General features: G+C 38.2%; 2 protein-coding genes across 2 annotated transcripts in view; one reads left to right on the top strand and one right to left on the bottom strand.

Annotated features, from left to right (window-relative positions):
• Positions 1-9,709, top strand: part of LOC106080003 (tubulin beta-4A chain-like) — a 28,451-nt gene extending 18,742 nt beyond the window's left edge. The window contains exons 8-9 of the mRNA XM_013241282.2: positions 2,698-2,915; positions 8,406-9,709. Of these exons, the coding sequence (XP_013096736.2) occupies positions 2,698-2,915; positions 8,406-8,610 (423 nt within the window). The 3' untranslated portion in view covers positions 8,611-9,709. The remainder of the gene's footprint in view (positions 1-2,697; positions 2,916-8,405) is intronic.
• A 20-nt stretch (positions 9,710-9,729) lies between these two features.
• Positions 9,730-13,490, bottom strand: LOC106079946 (uncharacterized). Its single transcript, XM_013241221.2, has 2 exons — positions 13,339-13,490; positions 9,730-12,384 (listed from the first exon to the last, which is right to left on the bottom strand). The coding sequence occupies exons 1-2, from the start codon at positions 13,446-13,448 to the stop codon at positions 11,031-11,033; spliced, it is 1,464 nt and encodes a 487-aa protein (XP_013096675.2). The 5' UTR covers positions 13,449-13,490; the 3' UTR covers positions 9,730-11,030.
• Positions 13,491-18,149: the final 4,659 nt, after the last annotated feature.

Below are 18,149 nucleotides of genomic sequence, written 5' to 3'. Positions count from 1 at the left end.
AGTAAAATACAATGTAAGAAACACATCTCCACACATCTCTCAACAATTTCTCCACACATCTTTCCACACATCTTTCCACACATCTCTTCACACATCTTTCCACACATCTCTACACATCTCTCCACACATCTCTCCACACATCTTTCCACACATCTCTCCACACATCTCTCCACACATCTCTCCACACATCTCTCCACAAATCTCTCCACACATATCTCCACACATCTCTTCACACACATCTCTTCACACATCTCTTCACACATCGCCTTATCGTGGGAGCCCCACCTTTAAAGTACTTCCGTATTCAAGAATCAACTAATACATGACCGGAAGTCGGATTCCTGAATAGAATAAACACTCTAGATACAAAGCTTCTATTAACTCATTCTGTCCGTCTGTCTGTCTAGTAAATTTTTTTTTACACATTTATTTTTCCACTTCCCACTGTAGATATTTTGCAAAATTATTTATATTCCATGACAATACATGAATTTTAAAAAATCTGCTAGTTAATCGATTATTGGTAATTAATTATTTTTATTTTATGTAGAATATAGGAGTTAAATCTGACTATTTAGAGAGAAATGGCAGTGATTTTGCTGTTCTTCCACTTATATAAGCTTTTTTTTTTTAAGAAAACATTTTTTAAAATATTGTGCATGTTTCAAAGATTGATATCATTTTATTTTTCGTAAACTAGGCAAAGATTTAATAAATAGATTTACCTTTAACTACAAAGCTTAATTTGTGTGTCGTGTAATATTGGGAGAAACCATGTTCTGGGTTACGTAGTGGGTACTTGCTCTATTAATTTCTAAGTTATTTAAAGAGCTTGAAATTTTAAATGTAAAAACGGTGAAAATGAATATGAATGCTCAATGTTCTTATAGTTGTTTCCTTTCCCTTTTTAAAAAAAAAAATGAAATTCAAAAGAAATTTAACAAGAATTGGAACAGCATGTAGCGCTACGTTAACCACACGGTCCACGCCTAACCATTTTAAACCACTGTATGGCTTTCTCGTCCGGATGGCTGTGTGGTCGTGTTGTATCCACTCTGGGGTGTCGAACCGATAGTCCCGGGTTCAAACCCTGCCCGCCGCGCTGCGGAAATTTTGGGCTAGGATGTAGTAACCTTCACTTTTACAGGAACATATGAAACATTTAAAACTATAAGAAACACAGAAGACTGTCACCGATAGAAACACAGATGTGTCCCCATCTTGGAGACGGGAAACTGTTTATAAGTTAATGGTTTTATTGTAATCTCCTAACCAGAGTTTTGAGAAACTATGTACTTCAAGGATGGCTTCCTGGTCGTGTAATGTGCTCTTCAGCCTGTTGACACGATGATTTCGAGTTCAACTCCTGCTTGCTTCCATCCTCTACCATCCTCTTCCATCCTCTACCATCCTCTTCCATCCTCTACCATCCTCTTCCAACCTCTTCCATCCTCTTTCATCCTCTACCATCCTCTTCCATCCTCTACCATCCTCTTCCATCCTCTACCATCTTCCATCCTCTTCCATCCTCTTCCATCCTATTCCATCCTCTACCATCCTCTACCATCCTCTACCATCCTCTTCCATCCTCTACCATCTTCCATCCTCTTCCATCCTCTTCCAACCTCTTCCATCCTCTACCATCCTCTTCCATCCTCTACCATCTTCCATCCTCTTCCATCCTCTTCCATCCTCTACCATCCTATTCCATCCTCTACCATCCTCTACCATCCTCTTCCATCCTATTCCATCCTCTGCCATCCAGTATTTCTGAAGTTAAGAAAAAAGTAAAGTTCCCCCTTTCAGACCTTGTGGTCTATAGGGCAGATGATGTAAAAGTCATCTGTTTCTGTGGCCTACGGTTAACCAGGGTGTCATGTGGCCAGCACAACGACCAACCGCCTTTACTTTTCCACAACTAATGTCAGGTTCCCATTAGAGCTGGGTGGACTCAGAGGCGCCCGAAGATCCCGAAATTAAAAATCCCAGTCTTCACCAGGATTCGAACCCCGGACCCTGGTTCGGAAGTCAAGCGCTTTAATGCTCAGCTACCGCGCCTCCATTTCTGAAATAGCATACGAAATTTGCAAATCAAAAATAATGTTATTTAGCTCGATAAACATTAAAGTTGAAAAAATATTGTTGTATCCCCTCTAGTTAACTCTTACCATCTCAATTAATAGAGGAGTGGATGCACTTGACTTGTTGAACGACCCCTCCCTCTCCACATTCCATTCTTTTTCTAATGAATATATGCAATACGTTAGTGTTATGGAGTGTGTGTGTGTTTGTGTGTTTCTATGTTGACGTTGTGAAGAAGTAAGCGATTGGTTCTGAATGATGCAACATAGGTGGCGTTGTCGTCAGCGGTCTTAGTTAGGAGAGACGACTCCAGAACGCCAGACTGAAAAGAAGTGTTTTTGTATTGAGTTAGATTTTGTTTAAAAATACCAATTTATATTACTACTGAAATCTACTGGATCTATATTGATTGCATTTCATCACAACTTGATTTTGTCTATATTTTAATATAAAAGTTCTATTTAGTCTTTATCTCAAGGAAAATATTTAAGCCATTTCAAGTTTTACAATTTAAAATATAATACGCCTAAAGCGGTTTCGTTTAGTGCTAGAGCTCTTCAATTGTGAACAACAATAAGTGTACTCAAATCGTTTTGTTCTCGTCTGCCTAAACAGGAAGTGGAGGAACAGATGCTGAACATTCAGGTCAAGAATAGCCCTTACTTCATTGAGTGGATGCCCAACAACGTCAAGACAATCATGTGCGACATTCCGCCCCGGGGGATGCGACTGGCCGCCACTTTCATCGGCAACACCACTTCCATACAGGAGATCTTCCGGCGCCTGGTGCACCAGTTCTCAGTTCTGCTAAATAGAAAAGCTTTTTTACACTGGTCAGTGCATACGTACTTCTTTAATTTTTTACACTGGCCAGTGCATGCGTACTTCTTTTATTTTTTACACTGGTCAGTGCATCATACTTCTTGTATTTTTTACACTGGTCAGTGCATGCGTACTTCTTTTATTTTTTACACTGGTCAGTGCATGCGTATTTCTTTTATTTTTTACACTGGTCAGTGCATGTGTACTTCTTTTATTTTTTACACTGGTTAGTGCATGCGTACTTCTTTTATTTTTATACTGGTCAGTGCATGCGTACTTCTTTTATTTTTTACACTGGTCAGTGCATGCGTACTTCTTTTATTTCTTACACTGGTCAGTGCATGCGTACTTTTATTTTTTACACTGGCCAGTGCATGCGTACTTTTATTTTTTACACTGGTCAGTGCATATGTACTTCTTTTATTTTTTACACTGGTCAGTGCATCATACTTCTTGTATTTTTTACACTGGTCAGTGCATGCATACTTCTTTTATTTTTTACACTGGTCAGTGCATGCGTATTTCTTTTATTTTTTACACTGGTCAGTGCATACGTACTTCTTTTATTTTGTACACTGGTCAGTGCATACATACTTTTATTTTTTACACATTCTTAATGGATGTAAGCCTATGTGTAATAAGAATAATAATATTAATAATCTTTATTATCCATAAGAAAATTTGTCTTACAATTAGTGCATTACAACAAACAAAAGAATTTCGATATATTACGAATATATAACCAGTCATAGAAATCTGTAAAAAGGTTTTATAATGCTTGAACCACACATTGATGGAAAATATATTCAAACAGCCACACACCATATCAATGTTGTGAACATATTCAAACCAGGTCACACACAAACATTAATCTGACGTTCACTGCATACAATAAACAGACACTGTAAGTACTAAACAGCTTATAGAGCTACTATTTCTCTTACTAACTAATTAATTTTTTTTTTTAAATTACCCTGTCCCATCCACAAAACTCCCCACACCCTGCGAAAAAAATCCTGGTTAAGTGAATGCATAAATCTATTAGACTTTATAATATTCTAATGATAGGCCTATAGATCTAGACTTTGAAACAAATCCTAATTAAATACTCAGAAAGATACAAAGATAAATGCAAATTTCTTATTCCATATTCTTGACATTAAAGTTCTAGTTATCACTGCAATTCTATATTGAAGTTTTGAAAGACGGAGTATACTTCCTTTTTTAACGAGTAAACTGGTAAAAAAAAAAAAGAGGAGCTCTTCAATAATGTGAAGGGGCGGGACGTCAATACCAGGCTGAGTATACTGGGGTGCTGCAGGTGGTCACTACCATCAGAAATGGGATGGACCTGAGAGTGATGACGCAGAAAGAGTCACCAGACGTCCAGAGGGGCTCGGATATCTCGTGAGAACTGGGCGAGATCTCTTAACTCTCTTACTGCAGGTAGATCTGACCGAGAGGAACAGCAAGTCTAGGGCAGCTTAACACAGGAACCCCCCGATGCAAGCAAGAAAAGCTGGATAGGGATATGTTGATTGTCTGTTTTAGAGAGAGAGAGAGGAAGAGAGAAAAGCGGGGAAGAGAGAGGAGAGAGGAGAATGAGAGGAGAAAGATAAGGGAGAGAGAGAGGAGAGAGCGAGAGGAAGAGAGAGAGAGGAGAGAGAGAGAGGAGAGAGGAAGAGAGAAAGAGGAGAGAGCGATGGGAAAAGAAAGAGAGGAGAGAGAGAGAGGAAGAGAGAGAGAGGAGAGAGAGAGGAAGAAAGAGAGAGAGGAGAGAGAGAGGAAGAGAGAGAGAGAGAGGAGAGAGAGAGGAAGAAAGAGAGAGCGGAGAGAGAGGAAGAGAGAGAGAGGAGAGAGGAAGAGAGAGAGAGGGGAAGAGAGAGGGGGGGGGAAGAGAGAGAGGAGAGAGAGGGGTAGAGAGAGAGAGGAGAGAGAGAAAGGATAGACAGAGAGGAAGAGAGAGAGGAAGAGAGAGAGACAGATGAGTGAGGGGAAGAGAGAGAGAGGAAGAGAGAGAGTAAGAGAGAGGGAGAGGGGAAGAGAGAGAGGAGAGAGAGGAAGAGAGAGAGAGGAAGAGAGAGGGAGAGGGAAAGAGAGAGAAAGAGGAGAGAGAGAGGAAGAGAGAGAGACAGAGGACTGAGGGGAAGAGAGAGAGGAGAGTGATAGAGAGAGGAAGAGAGAGAGGTAGAGAAGGAGTGAGAGAGAAGAGAGTGGAAGATATAGAGAGGAGAGAGAGAGAGGAGAGAGGGAGGAGAGAGGGAGAGAGAGAGAAAGGAGAGTGAGAGAGTGAGTAAGAGAGACACACAGAGAGAGGGGGAAGGGAGAGGGGCAAAGAAGGTGTGAGAGTGAGAGAGGAAATATTTATCCATCAATTGTCTATCGAATGTTTCATTCTATGAGTATGTTGACTTTGTCTTAAGTTTTATTGCAAGAGTTTTATGTTGATGTGCTGTAAATCTTGACCGCATGAACTATTTAGACTGGAGTTTTACGTTGATACATTGCGTGACGCTTCAACCTTCCCGGCATCCCAAGAATCCCCCCCTCTCCTCCTCTAAAACTCTCACTATCCATTCTGTTCTCTCTCTGTCTCTAGGTCAACTATTTAAACACATGTTCTCCAGACTCCTGATGTAGCTAAGTAGCTATATATCTGCAAGACATTCTTTTACACTATTAATTCTACATTTCCATCAAGTATCATGATATATATATATATATATATATACATTTATTCCCAACTGTATGCAGCGACTATTGAGATAAGATTTTCGTTTTTAATCATTCAAGGACACTCTTGAAAAAAAATAAAAAAAAAAATGAAAAGGGAGATAATTTTCCAACAGATGTCTTCAGCTAGAGTTACAGTTCTGTTTTCCTTTCTATGCATTCCCTCCCCCCCCCCCAACTCTCTTGTGAATGAATGGCATCGTAGATATTTTTCTCCTAACCTACATGAGAAAGTGTGTATTCCAAAATATCAAAATTTTGGTTTTGGTCGTATTTTTTTTTTTAAAACTAAACCGAACATCAAAATAAAGATAAAGTTTGCTGTAATAATAGTTTAACATACAAAAAATATATAGGTCAGTGAGGCACATCTAAATTAAGAATGTAAGAAAACAACAAGATAAGAATAAATAAAAATATAAAAAAAAAAAAACACCACAAAGCTTATATTAGATGTAATTGTATCCATTAGTTTGGATCAGTCATGTAATTAAATATGTGATAGATCAAGACTAACAATTAATAAATCTGCGCGATTACAAATATTTTTGTCAATTTTTTTTTTTTTTTTGGTAAGCGCAGCTACATGCTTTCAGCTTTCCCAATACACTATGATCCTATCACTTACCACTTACCACTTACCACCTATCAATTACCACCTATCACTTATCACTTACCACCTACCACTTATCACTTACCACCTATCACTTACCTCCTATCACTTACCGTCTATAACTTACCACTTATCACTTATCACCTATCACTTACCACTTATCACTTACCACTTATCACTTTCCACTTATCACTTACCATCTACCACTTATCACTTATCGCTTACCACTCATCACTTATCACTTATCGCTTACCACTTATCACTTACCATCTACCACTTATCACTTATCACTTATCGCTTACCACTTATCACTTACCATCTACCACTTATCACTTATCGCTTACCACTTATCACTTATCACTTATCGCTTACCACTTATCACTTACCATCTACCACTTATCACTTATCGCTTACCACTTATCACTTATCGCTTACCACTTATCACTTACCATCTACCACTTATCACTTATCACTTATCGCTTACCACTTATCACTTACCATCTACCACTTATCACTTATCACTTACCACTTACCACTTATCACTTACCACTTATCACTTATCATCTACCACTTATCACTTATCACTTATCGCTTACCAGTTATCACTTACCACTTACCACTTATCACTTATCACTTACCATCTACCACTTATCACTTATCACTTATCGCTTACCACTTATCACTTACCATCTACCACTTATCACTTATCACTTACCACTTATCACTTACCACTTATCACTTATCACTTACCATCTACCACTTATCACTTATCACTTATCGCTTACCAGTTATCACTTACCACTTACCACTTGCCTGGACCAGTTGGGAAAGGAAAGGAGAAAAAGAAAGGATATTGGAATGAATGCTACCGTGATCGCTTTTTTTTTTTTGAATACATAAAAAAAATGTTCTACTTGAATTAGAACTCATGATTCAAGCCTCCTCAAGGGGACTAATTCAACTTGTACTGTCAAGTACGATTTCTTTCCACTGTTCGATACCAAACAAAAATAATTAATTACCTATAGCTTATTAACTACTTGGTTAATTTTTTATAATAGGTTCCTGTTTTGTCAAGTAAAGAAATAATTTTGCAAAATTTCAAGATTGGGTGATGGAGAAATAACGTGTGCAAACGTTTTACAAGACAGACAGAAAAACAGACAGACTGAGTTGAAATAAGTTTTATAAAAAATGTCATGTGTTTGGCCGTTTTTGCTCTTAAGCCTAGGTAAAAAAAAATCTCCCTATACCCTTATGTGCGACCCATGATCTAATGATTTTATAGTTTAATTTATATTAAATAGATAACAAATTAGTATCAAATATAATAATAATAATAATAATAATTAAAGATACCTTCAAGGCCCTTAACATTTCAGGAAACATTATCGCTGCCTGTCAGAGGGCGGTACTGCTGCAAATCTGCCACATCACCAGATAATTCCTTAGTGGAAACTGATAAAGGGACTTCGATGAATTTTGTTTCCCTTTAACGAAACTCGACCCTGGCATCGCCCGAGAATACTCATTCGTTTCAAACATATTAGTAATAATAAGGCTTGTCTTCGAGTCCGAAGGTTAACGAGGAATACAGTATTCCCCGTGCCCCGTGGATACTTTGCCACACCCAACACAGACATAACCCTTTTCTCCTGGTGGTCGGGCAGACAGACAGACAGACAGAGTGAGTTGATGTAAGCTTTGTAACTAGTGTATGCATATGAAATTAAATACCGCGACACCACTTCTTGGAAATTTGATTGTTCTTGATTGGTCATCCCCCGCGAACAGAGGAACAATGTATTTTAAAAAAGGGTTTTATTACCATCATCATTTGGCCATTGTCTTTCGACCTGGGAGTGATGTGACGATATGCTCACTAAGAATGTTCCAGACTCTTGTAACCCACGGACACCTTGACCAATAGAAACCAAATTGGATATTGTATTCTGTGACTGAGTGGTCAAGCGCTTGGCTCTCAATGAAGACTTGGATTTTTTTTAATTTTGTGATTTTTAAGACGCTCCTGAGTTCACCCTTACCGCCCTCCCCCCCCCCCCACCCCCGGGTCCGCCAGTGTATGGGAGGTCATTGTTGTGATGTATATTGCAGGTATATGTAGGAAACTAACTGCTACGATGTTTTATTGCAGGTATTTGGGAGAAGGCATGGAAGAGTCAGAGTTTGTTGACGCCAGAGAGGGAGTGATGGATCTGGTCTCTGAGTACCAGCAGTACCAGGAGGTGCCCACTAGCGAGGGCATGGACTATCTGGACGGTTATCAGCCCGCAATTCCCGACAACCCAACAAGGAAGCACAGTTATCTCACCATGAAGCGAATAGGGAAAACTTTGTAGTTGTAATCAGAAGATCTGGTACAATGTACAGCTCAATAGAACTAGATCTGGTACAATCTACAGCTCAATAGAACTAGATCTGGTACAGTGTACAGCTCAATAGAACTCGATCCGGCAAAATCTACATCTCAATAGAACTAGATCTGATACAATGTACATCTCAATAGAACTAGATCTGATACAATGTACATCTCAATAGAAATAGATCTGGTACAATGTACAGCTCAATAGAACTAGATCTGGTACAGTGTACAGCTAAATAGAACTAGATCTAGCACAATCTACAGCTCAATAGAACTAGATCTGGCACAATCTACAGCTCAATAGAACTAGATCTGGCACAATCTACAGCTCAATAGAACTAGATCTGGCACAATCTACAGCTCAATAGAACTAAATCGGCTACAATCTACATCTCAATAGACCTAAATTTGGTACAATGTAGGCCTAAAGCTAAATAGAACTAGATCTGGTACAATCTTTATCTAAATAGAACTAGAACTGGCACAATCTACAGCTCAATAGAACTAGATCTGGTACAATCTCAAAAGAGCTAGATTAGGTACAATGTAGGCCTACAGCTCAATAGAACTAGATCTGGTACAATCTACATCTCAATAGACCTAAATTTGGTACAATGTAGGCCTAAAGCTAAATAGAACTAGATCTGGCCTGTACGCAGCTCAGTGCAAATGACTTAACTTGTTTGGTCTTTTTTTTTTAAATACCTTTCTCATAACTCTTTAAAATCGTGTGGTTTCACTACGGTCCTTATTTCATAAGGGCTTTTTGGCCAGGCGGTTTGACAAGAGCCTTTTGAATAACAACAACAACACAACACGCTATTAGTATAAACAAATCCTTTATTCCCTATTTCGGATTTTTTTAAAATATCTGTTAAATATCAGTGATTGCTTTTATAGTTTAAACATGCAGGTAGAGTTCATTGTAAGAGATTTATAACTGTTAACTGGTAGATTGATGCTTCACTGGCATTTGTTGTATACACGCTGCTTATTTTAAAACTTAGTCAAAATCTTGATCAATAAATGACGTTAATATAAAGATGACGAAACAATTAAAGAATACACACAAAATACTGACGGAAAACGAAAAACGAAATACAAAATTTGTCATTCTACCAAACGAGTTTCAACTTTTTTGTGGTTAATATTTTTTTGGTTCTTAATTCTAGCTTTGGAGAAAGAAGGTCAAAAGATAGTGTGTGGTGCCGCAACGGTTCAACAGACTATAATAATAGAATATGCATCCTCTGTTTTGGGACCCCTCAACGCTAGAAAAAAAAATTAAGAAAATTTCCAGACACAAAATTAGAGCAGTGAGATTTATAACAAACGAATATTCCCTTTTGACTAGAGTAGCACCTTTAGTAATAATAATAAATTTAGAAACCCTTCAGGACAGAAGACTCAAAATTAAAGTAGCTTCTATGCATAAAACATTAAACCAAAATCTTCAAATACAAGAACAAAACCTAATAAAATACTCAGAAAGACACAAAGATAGAGGAACATTCAAATTTATACAAACGCTTATCTTCCTATGTGCTATTAAAGCACGGTATGGGAAAACCAATGACTTGACATAATTTAAGTCATCAGTTAACATGCCTGACTAGACTTAGGAACACACATAGGACGAAATCATCTTTTTTTTTAAGTAACGTCTGTATTTTATAACATTAGATAAGACTAAGTGAATGTCCTCCATTATCCTTCGCTCAAAAATATAAACGAAATGTCTTAGGACCACGTGATCCACGAATCGCTGGAGCTGGTAAGAAAAATACAAAAGGATATATAGAAGGAATAGTATTTGGATGTAGAATATAGTGCGTTGAGAAACACTGAACACATCAGAATAAACTAAACTATGGGAACAACTCTGATATGTTTGAAGTAATTTGAATAATTCTTGAGAAAATGTGCAAAGAAATGTTTAGTTTTGACTTGAAACCTCGCATTGCAGGAGCTGGAAAATAGAGCATCAAGAAATATTTAAGTATTTGTTGTATGGCCTTTTAGTACTGCTTCTGTATTGTTATTTCTGCTACAACAAACAATAACACAAAACACATTGAATCATTTCAACGACTTAGATGTGGTAGAAGTAATCTGAATAATTCTTTTAAATTGTGTTAAGAAATGTTTTGTTTATTACAAATATAGGGAACAGTCTCCAAACATCAACATGTTAGAACAGTACATTTTATGCTCCTCTAGAATGAAATGTCAATTTTATATACTTTAAGTTTAAAATATTTTTATACCTTAATATTCTCTATTGATATAAATCTTAATTAAACAAATCTACTGTTATGTTGAAGAAAAAAAGCCCATAGATCTATGTTTTTCCTAATAGATGATTCATCTCCGAGAAATCAGCCTCGTGTTAATACCTTAATAGTCGTATGGTTGTTCAGCCTTAATATCAGGAACGTTCTCGCATGGCCGGCACATACACTTGAAAGGGTATGCTAAATTGACCCGCCTCACCGTCGCCTGACCCTTATTTTTGGCTGGGCATTCCAGGTCGAACTTTTTGATTCTATACTGTAGAGGCATGCAGCAGGTGCATTTGTCCACGTAGTACAGACTGTCCACCCTCCACTCAGGCACTGATCTTGATGGACAGGAGCCGTGGCAGCGTGTGATCACAACAGACTTGGGGATACATCCGGGTACAGCCAAGACACTTGTCTCCAGTCTGAAAGAGCAAGACTTAGATCCTTGAACGAACTTCGCCATGACTCCTTCCAAAGAATCTAGTGCGCTTTTTTTCTTATTGTTGTCAGCGCCGGAAGTAAAGTCTGGCTTCACCTTTGCCCTTTTCAACTTTGAACTACTTACCAGCTCTGACCAATCGTTACTGGTTGGCTTCTCTTTATTCATTTTAGTCTGCTGTTGTTCAGCAGACGTCAGGGACTCTAGGAAGAGCTCAGCAGAAGTGTGAGCGTTTTTAAAAGGATTAAATATTTCTTCTCTGTTGGTTGGGTCGAGGTATATCTGTACATTCAGAGAATTAGATCCCACGTCGTCTTTGGAAATGTTGTCCATTAATTTCTCGGCATTAATTAACCATACGTTTAGCTCGGTTAGAGAGTGGACTCCGTTAGACCAATTTGTAAAGCGTTTAGCTCTATTTAGCGTTGTGTTTGGGTGTTTAGGCTTTACGTTTTCGTAATCTTTGTAGCCCGGATGAGAAGGAATTGTGAAATAGCGTTGAAGATATTGGGCCAAGGGAGATGACTTACTCAACAGTTCTTTACGCCAACTGCGTTGATTTTTCCTTAAGAGTGAACACAATTTATTTATCAGATTGTGTCCCTTGTTCTCATGACATGGCATACTGAATGGGTTTGGTAAAGCGGCCTTGAGGATGGCACAACAAGCAGATTCGTTTGTTTCTTGTGGAGAAAAAATAACCGATCGAATGTTCTGGAACTGGAATTCACTTCCAGGAGTTTCATCAGTAGAACAGCACATCTCTAAATGCTTAGCAAACAGACTTGGATTTAAGAGGTCCTTCTTCATCACCCCTTCGAAGGCGCTTCCTGCTTTTTTAGCATTTCGCCTATTTTCTTCAGCCGTTGAAGAGTTCATAGGATGTGACGTCAATTCACCAAACGATGGCGAAGATCTCCAGACGACTTTCACGTCATTGTGGAGTTGGGCAGAGATCACGTGACATATTGTCTGTGCAGTGAAAAAGAGGGTCCAAAAGATGTGTAGCCCCGACGATATTGAGAACATTCTGGAATAAAGAGTTATCTTATCTTATATATTATAGAGTTATCATTTAAAAAAAACTCCAGTTCTTACTATTAAAACAATTTTAATAATAAAATGACTAATAAAAAAACACAAAAGTTTGTCACAACCAGGGAAGCTAATGGAAATGAGCTCCCATTGTCTATAAAATACCTCTAAACGGCATGTGCCTCAAGCAGCTCCTGGTCTGCTTGTTTGGCTTTGCCAGTATATGATGCCATTCAGGTCACGCGATAATATGAAAAACTACTTATTAATTGTTGTTTTAAATTATGTTCCACTTGTATGCATAGTAAATAGATTTTTTCTCTTTGAAAAAAAATAGCAACCATTTTTTGTAAATGTAGCTGTTAATATGTCAGAACATACATAACTTAGCAATACATTTGTAAAAAATATTTATTTTTTTTACAAAAAATCTAAAACCGTTTGCATAAATGTGTTAAAATTATGGAGAATAGTCATCTCTCTTACTAAATAGCCTCCTGTGTTTGTTACTATTAATAGTCAATAGTTGTAAAAATGGTGTATTTTTATGAAAAAAAAAAACTGCTTGCCTAGTTGATTTTAAAACTAAATGTTTCACTTTCAGAAAAGAAAAAAGTATCCGTTGCATCAGAACTTTGAAAGGTCTAAAGTATCATGATGTCGGATTTTCAATATCTTTTCTAGTTTACGAGATCTAAACGGGACGGACGGACGGACAGACATTCCACAAAAAACTAATATCGTCTTTTCCCCTTTCGGGGCCGCTAATAAGTATCGATGCAAGAGACTCAGCTCAGAGTTAATATATTCCATTACTGTGTATTTATGATCTTGTTGTAATTTAAACATAAATCCTACCTGTCTTGTAGCATTGCTGGCGTAAATAAATTTTTACATGCGATTATATATTCTATCCCTTCTATTTTCACTATTTCTTTCAATGTCTTACCTTATACAGAGCCCATCACTTGTTGCCATTATGGTATGGATAATTTCAGGAACAGTAACTCCGTATTTGAGTTCTATAATTATGCAGAGATTTAAGGTTCTTCGATTCATTTATAACCATTTCTTTAAATAAATAAATTTAAAAAAAAAGCAATTATAATAAAAAAAAACTTGAGACATGGTGCTCACAGGGGGCGCAGTCGTGTGGGAGGTCAGACGACTTCAACATTTTTTTTTTCCTTTTATTAAAATTCTTAACATCAAATAGAAAAGAAAAAAAAAAAAGAACGATAATCCGATTGACATGTTCAAAACAAAGGGACATAATTCGCACCAGGTACTAGTTGTCATAATGCCAAAAATAGAATTCGTGTTGCAGAAAATTATTCGTTCTACAGATACTTGAGACGCGGCATAATGGCCAGCTTGGGGTCAGCTCTTTTCAATGCAACAAAACAAGTTATAAGGTCAATGAATTTTAGCCTCAAAAGCTTTAACGAAATGCTCGTTTTTTAAAGTAAGCGAAACCTAAGCGCTTAGGTATTGTTTTCCTAATATTATGGCGCGAAGAAGCTTCTACATTAAAATGGTAACGCATTAGGGCAGCTTGTATGTTATGTGCTGTCCAACTCTAACACTACTTCACTTAAGTTCGAAAATAGCCAAGGGATATCACAATCTGTGTATATAATTCTCTACGTCACCCAACCATGCGGGACACGCCGACTCTCTAACCCTCGATGAAAAAGTCATGGAAAGATAGCTCTATTATTTCTGAAAGTCGGCCTAGAGTTACCCCACGTAACTTTCGCGGCGACAGAGAGCGCGGCTCAGAAAAAAATTAGGGGGGGGGGGGAGAACAAGTAGTGTTCTCTGCAGGGCCGGCCTTAGGCCACTGCAACCTATGCGGCCGCAGTGGGCCCCGCGCTTTCATAGGCCCCGCGCGATGCGAATTCTAGGTGTAAATTATTATATTAAACCATTTTAACTTAATATTAAAGGGTTCTTGGAATTCTTCTGAAATTATCAAATATAAGAAAAAGTCATGAAAATCTCCTGAAATGATTAAAATCTTCTGAAAACTGATGCAAATCTCCTTAAAACAGACAAAATTGTCATTATGGGGTGTCATTCAATATGGAAAACGCCATTCTTACTCGCGATTAAAAAAAAACAAAAATGGCATTGTCAGCTTTCATTTAATAAAAATGTAATAATAAGCCGAATTTTAACCAAAACAAGAAGTTCTAATACTTAATTTACTTTAATAGTCACTGGCATACAAATATAGATATAGAAAAAAAAACACGATATTTTGCTAGTTGATAGTAAATCTAAAAGGCTGATCTGATTGTTTATCGGCTTTTTGTGAAAAAACTACTATCTACTGTAGATGGCTCGTAAAGTTAATTTTTGAAAGTGATTTTGTACTTAGTAAACTATAAATAAAATGCAAAGACGAATGTATTTTCTAATACAAAGTCTTAATTTTCACTTATTTATACTTATCGCAACCCAAATTAGGCCCCACAAAATCCGTTTCGCATAGGGCCCCGCAACCTGTAGGACCGGCCCTGGTTCTCTGTATATATTAATTTCTACGAAGTGTTCACCGGTCACTAAATAGCGGCTGTGTGTGTGTGTGTGTGTGTGTGAGCAAAGTTAATTATTTTGTAAGGTGTTTTCACGGCTCACCGACAGACTTGACAGAGTACAGACAAAGGGTAGGAATAGTGTGACACTTAGCTGTATAGTTTGTTGGACGAATTGATACCCGTAGGACGGGACAGACACGGACGATTTAGTAGCGTTAGTTTAGGCTTGGGTTAGGGTCTCTGCCTATATAGAGTAGAGTTTTGGGGCAGTCGGGACACAGCGCCATGTAGTGTTAGCAGGGGCGTGTGTCGTGAGCTAGGCGTTTTCTGGTGAATGACACATACAGACATTGGGAGCAAGTCGCCGAGTCTGGCTCGCGATCTTGGCTCCAAGAGGTGTGAGTTGTTTGCCAGAGACAACATGTAGGAACTAATTCTAAGGGGCCAGGGTAAGAACACATGTTTTTATTAGTTACATATCTAGCATAAGATGATAGTCGATTATGAATAAATAGAATGGCGCTTTAGCGAGTTGTTAGCGATATTTTGGTTATTTGTTTATTTAGAGTGACAGTCTCAGTCAGAGTTATAGTCAATGTCAGTCACAGTCCGAGGCGGTAGATGACAATCTGGGTGGCAGTCTTGAGTATGTGACAGTCTAAGCGTAGAGACACAGAATAGATGCTAGCGACAGTGGCGAAGACCAGTCAGCAAGACATGCAGTGATTGGCATCAGATGACATGGACAGCGGTACTGAACTCTAACACAGTCAGCGGCACTGGGTCCAGTGCATGGAGGAAGGAGTAGCCTTGGTGGTCTTATTGGCATGGGTGAATAATTGCTGTGTTGTTGATTATGTCTTATTGTTTATTATGTTAACAAATACCATTGGTCTATTAGTATATACAGTATTGCCCGGGCATGCTACCCTGCCTCATAGTGGCGCCCGGGTGGAAACGATCGTTGGAGGAAACGATTAGGCTAAAGGGTAGCAAAACAAGACTTCCGTGGGGGTGCCTAAGGGGGTGCGAGAGCATCCTCATTGCATTGTACGGAGTTGTAAAAAGGCTCCCAGAACCTTGTCACAATCCAGGCGCTGTTCCTCAAGGGGCCGTTACATAAATGGCGTGTCCAGCACAGTTAGCCTGGTATAGAAAGGGAAAATGGCGGAGGTCTTAGTGTACGCGGTCTCTTGCCACGAGTCTGGCCCACCCCCCGTCAGACAGAACTGTGTACACTGTTCTCATTCAGGTCGGTGAGAGGGAGCTCTTGTTCACTATTGCTGGTCTAGAGTTCCAAGAGCCGAAGCCTCAACTCTACCTGACAGATTGAGAAAATGAAGCCTCGTGTCTATGTTATTATTTTATGTTATTAATCTATGTTTGCAGTCAATCAACCATTACATATATTACATGATTTTAAAGTGACCATCGATGCCCTATTTAGGATATAAAATATTAGTTTTACTTAGAGAGTTTGAGTTTATGAGTATACATTGTGGTCATTGATGTTGTGACATTGTTGTCATTAGTTAAATGTATATATACTCAGGGTACTCTAATAATTATGCAGACAAAGTAATTACACGGACCAAGAGTAAGAATCATCACTGGACGAAAAGAGCCAATGTGATACTACTGGTACATAAAGTAAAATAAGGTAAAATGAGATTGTGACGAGGGGAAGGGGGGGGGGGTGCAACGGGTCGTACACAGCAGCGTATGCTACGCCGCGGGTCGGCTATAGCTTGTTAACAATAATATACTTAATCAAAACTGATGAAGAATTCAACTGGTGTTTATTTACAGATGGGGGTGATCGTCTTGTCGTTCCATCCGTCGTTTGCTTAGCGGTCTATCAATATCCTTCTTTCTATCAGCCCTCTACATATTATTCCCCTTTCACGTACCCGTGATCTGCAACGCCATTCGTCTGTCTGATTACGTCACGACTTTTGTTGTCGCTAAAAACAATGGACAATATATTTATTTACAGTATGAACATACTCTTTAAGCAAAACTAGGTCACCGCAGTAGTGCTAAGACGCATTCTGCTTATTATAGCATAACTTAAAATCTTTCATAGCCACAAAAAAAATTTAAAATTCAGTCCTATATATATGCATTACGTGAAATCTTGTTGGTGTAACAAATAATGAATAAGAATTGAGATAGAGGATAAATAATAAAAGACTGTTCACATTTTAAATAAGGTCCTGGTTTTTTAACCTGAGAGGGCCGGGCCTCGTTTGGTAAGGCCAAAGAGTGATTTATTGAAAGCTAACTGAGCATGGTGGCTGATTGATACAACGCTTAATTTTTGAACCGAGATCTCGAGTTTGAATCGCGCTGAAAGGGGACATTTTGAACTTCGGACTTTTTTGTCCACTTCATTGTGATAGGTACCTGACATATCACAGGGAACAAAATGCGGTTCTTTGTTCTGGCCACATGACACCCTCGTCTCGGCTGTGGAAACAAATGAGGTTTACACCAGCTGCCTGAAAGGGGTAGGCCCACATTTACCTACCTGAGGTCTTTTAATTCAGTAAATAAATGTTAACCTTTAGCATAGGCAAACTTCTTCTTCTTACTTAAGCTAAAGGTAAATCTTCGTTTCCTTGTAAAGTGGACTCGTCAAGACTAATAGAATATTTAAATTTCTACCTACGAATTAAGCCATTACGTCAATCCTGTTCTGCAGTGTTTCCCAAACATTTTTCGTTAACGGAACACTTCTGACATTGTGAGTATTTAGCGAAACACTTTGCTTATATTTTAGAGAGATTCATTCACGTGGAGGCCTACTAATTAATTATTCCAGTTGTTCCTGCAACACCTTTAAGGCCTCGCCAAACAGTAAGATTCCGCGGAACACAGTTTAGGGAGACACTGCCGTACTGTAGTTTGCTCAGTGAAAATTGGTATTGTGTGAAACAATGCTATTTCATCAGTAGTTTCCCTTTCTGGACTTTGCAATCAATTAAAGAGAAACTCCGATGGTTTTAACAATTTTTATATAATATGTGTTTTGAGTTACAGATAATGAATATGTTATTCTTTTTTTTAATTTGCAATAGTAACTTAGTAATTGATGTTTTTGTGATGTAATTTTCCTGCGCATCCAAAACGATAAGATTTTCACTGAGTTTCTGTGTGACGTCACACTAACCTATTAATTTAATCTATTGACTTGTTGTATCACTGGAGACCATGC

This window comes from Biomphalaria glabrata, chromosome 1, assembly GCF_947242115.1.
Source record: "Biomphalaria glabrata chromosome 1, xgBioGlab47.1, whole genome shotgun sequence".
Taxonomy (NCBI): Eukaryota; Metazoa; Mollusca; class Gastropoda; family Planorbidae; genus Biomphalaria; species Biomphalaria glabrata.
Note: the sequence above shows the minus strand (reverse complement) of the source record. Positions and strands in the feature narration are given on the sequence as shown.

What these genes read in the sequence shown, in the direction of transcription:
- LOC106079946 (XM_013241221.2), bottom strand. Translation starts at nt 13,448, where the DNA reads ATGAATCGAAGAACCTTAAATCTCTGCATAATTATAGAACTCAAATAC. An exon ending in AGTGATGGGCTCTGTATAAG is followed by an intron (nt 12,385 to 13,338) that starts GTAAGACATTGA and finishes TCTTTATTCCAG; the next exon opens with AATGTTCTCAATATCGTCGG.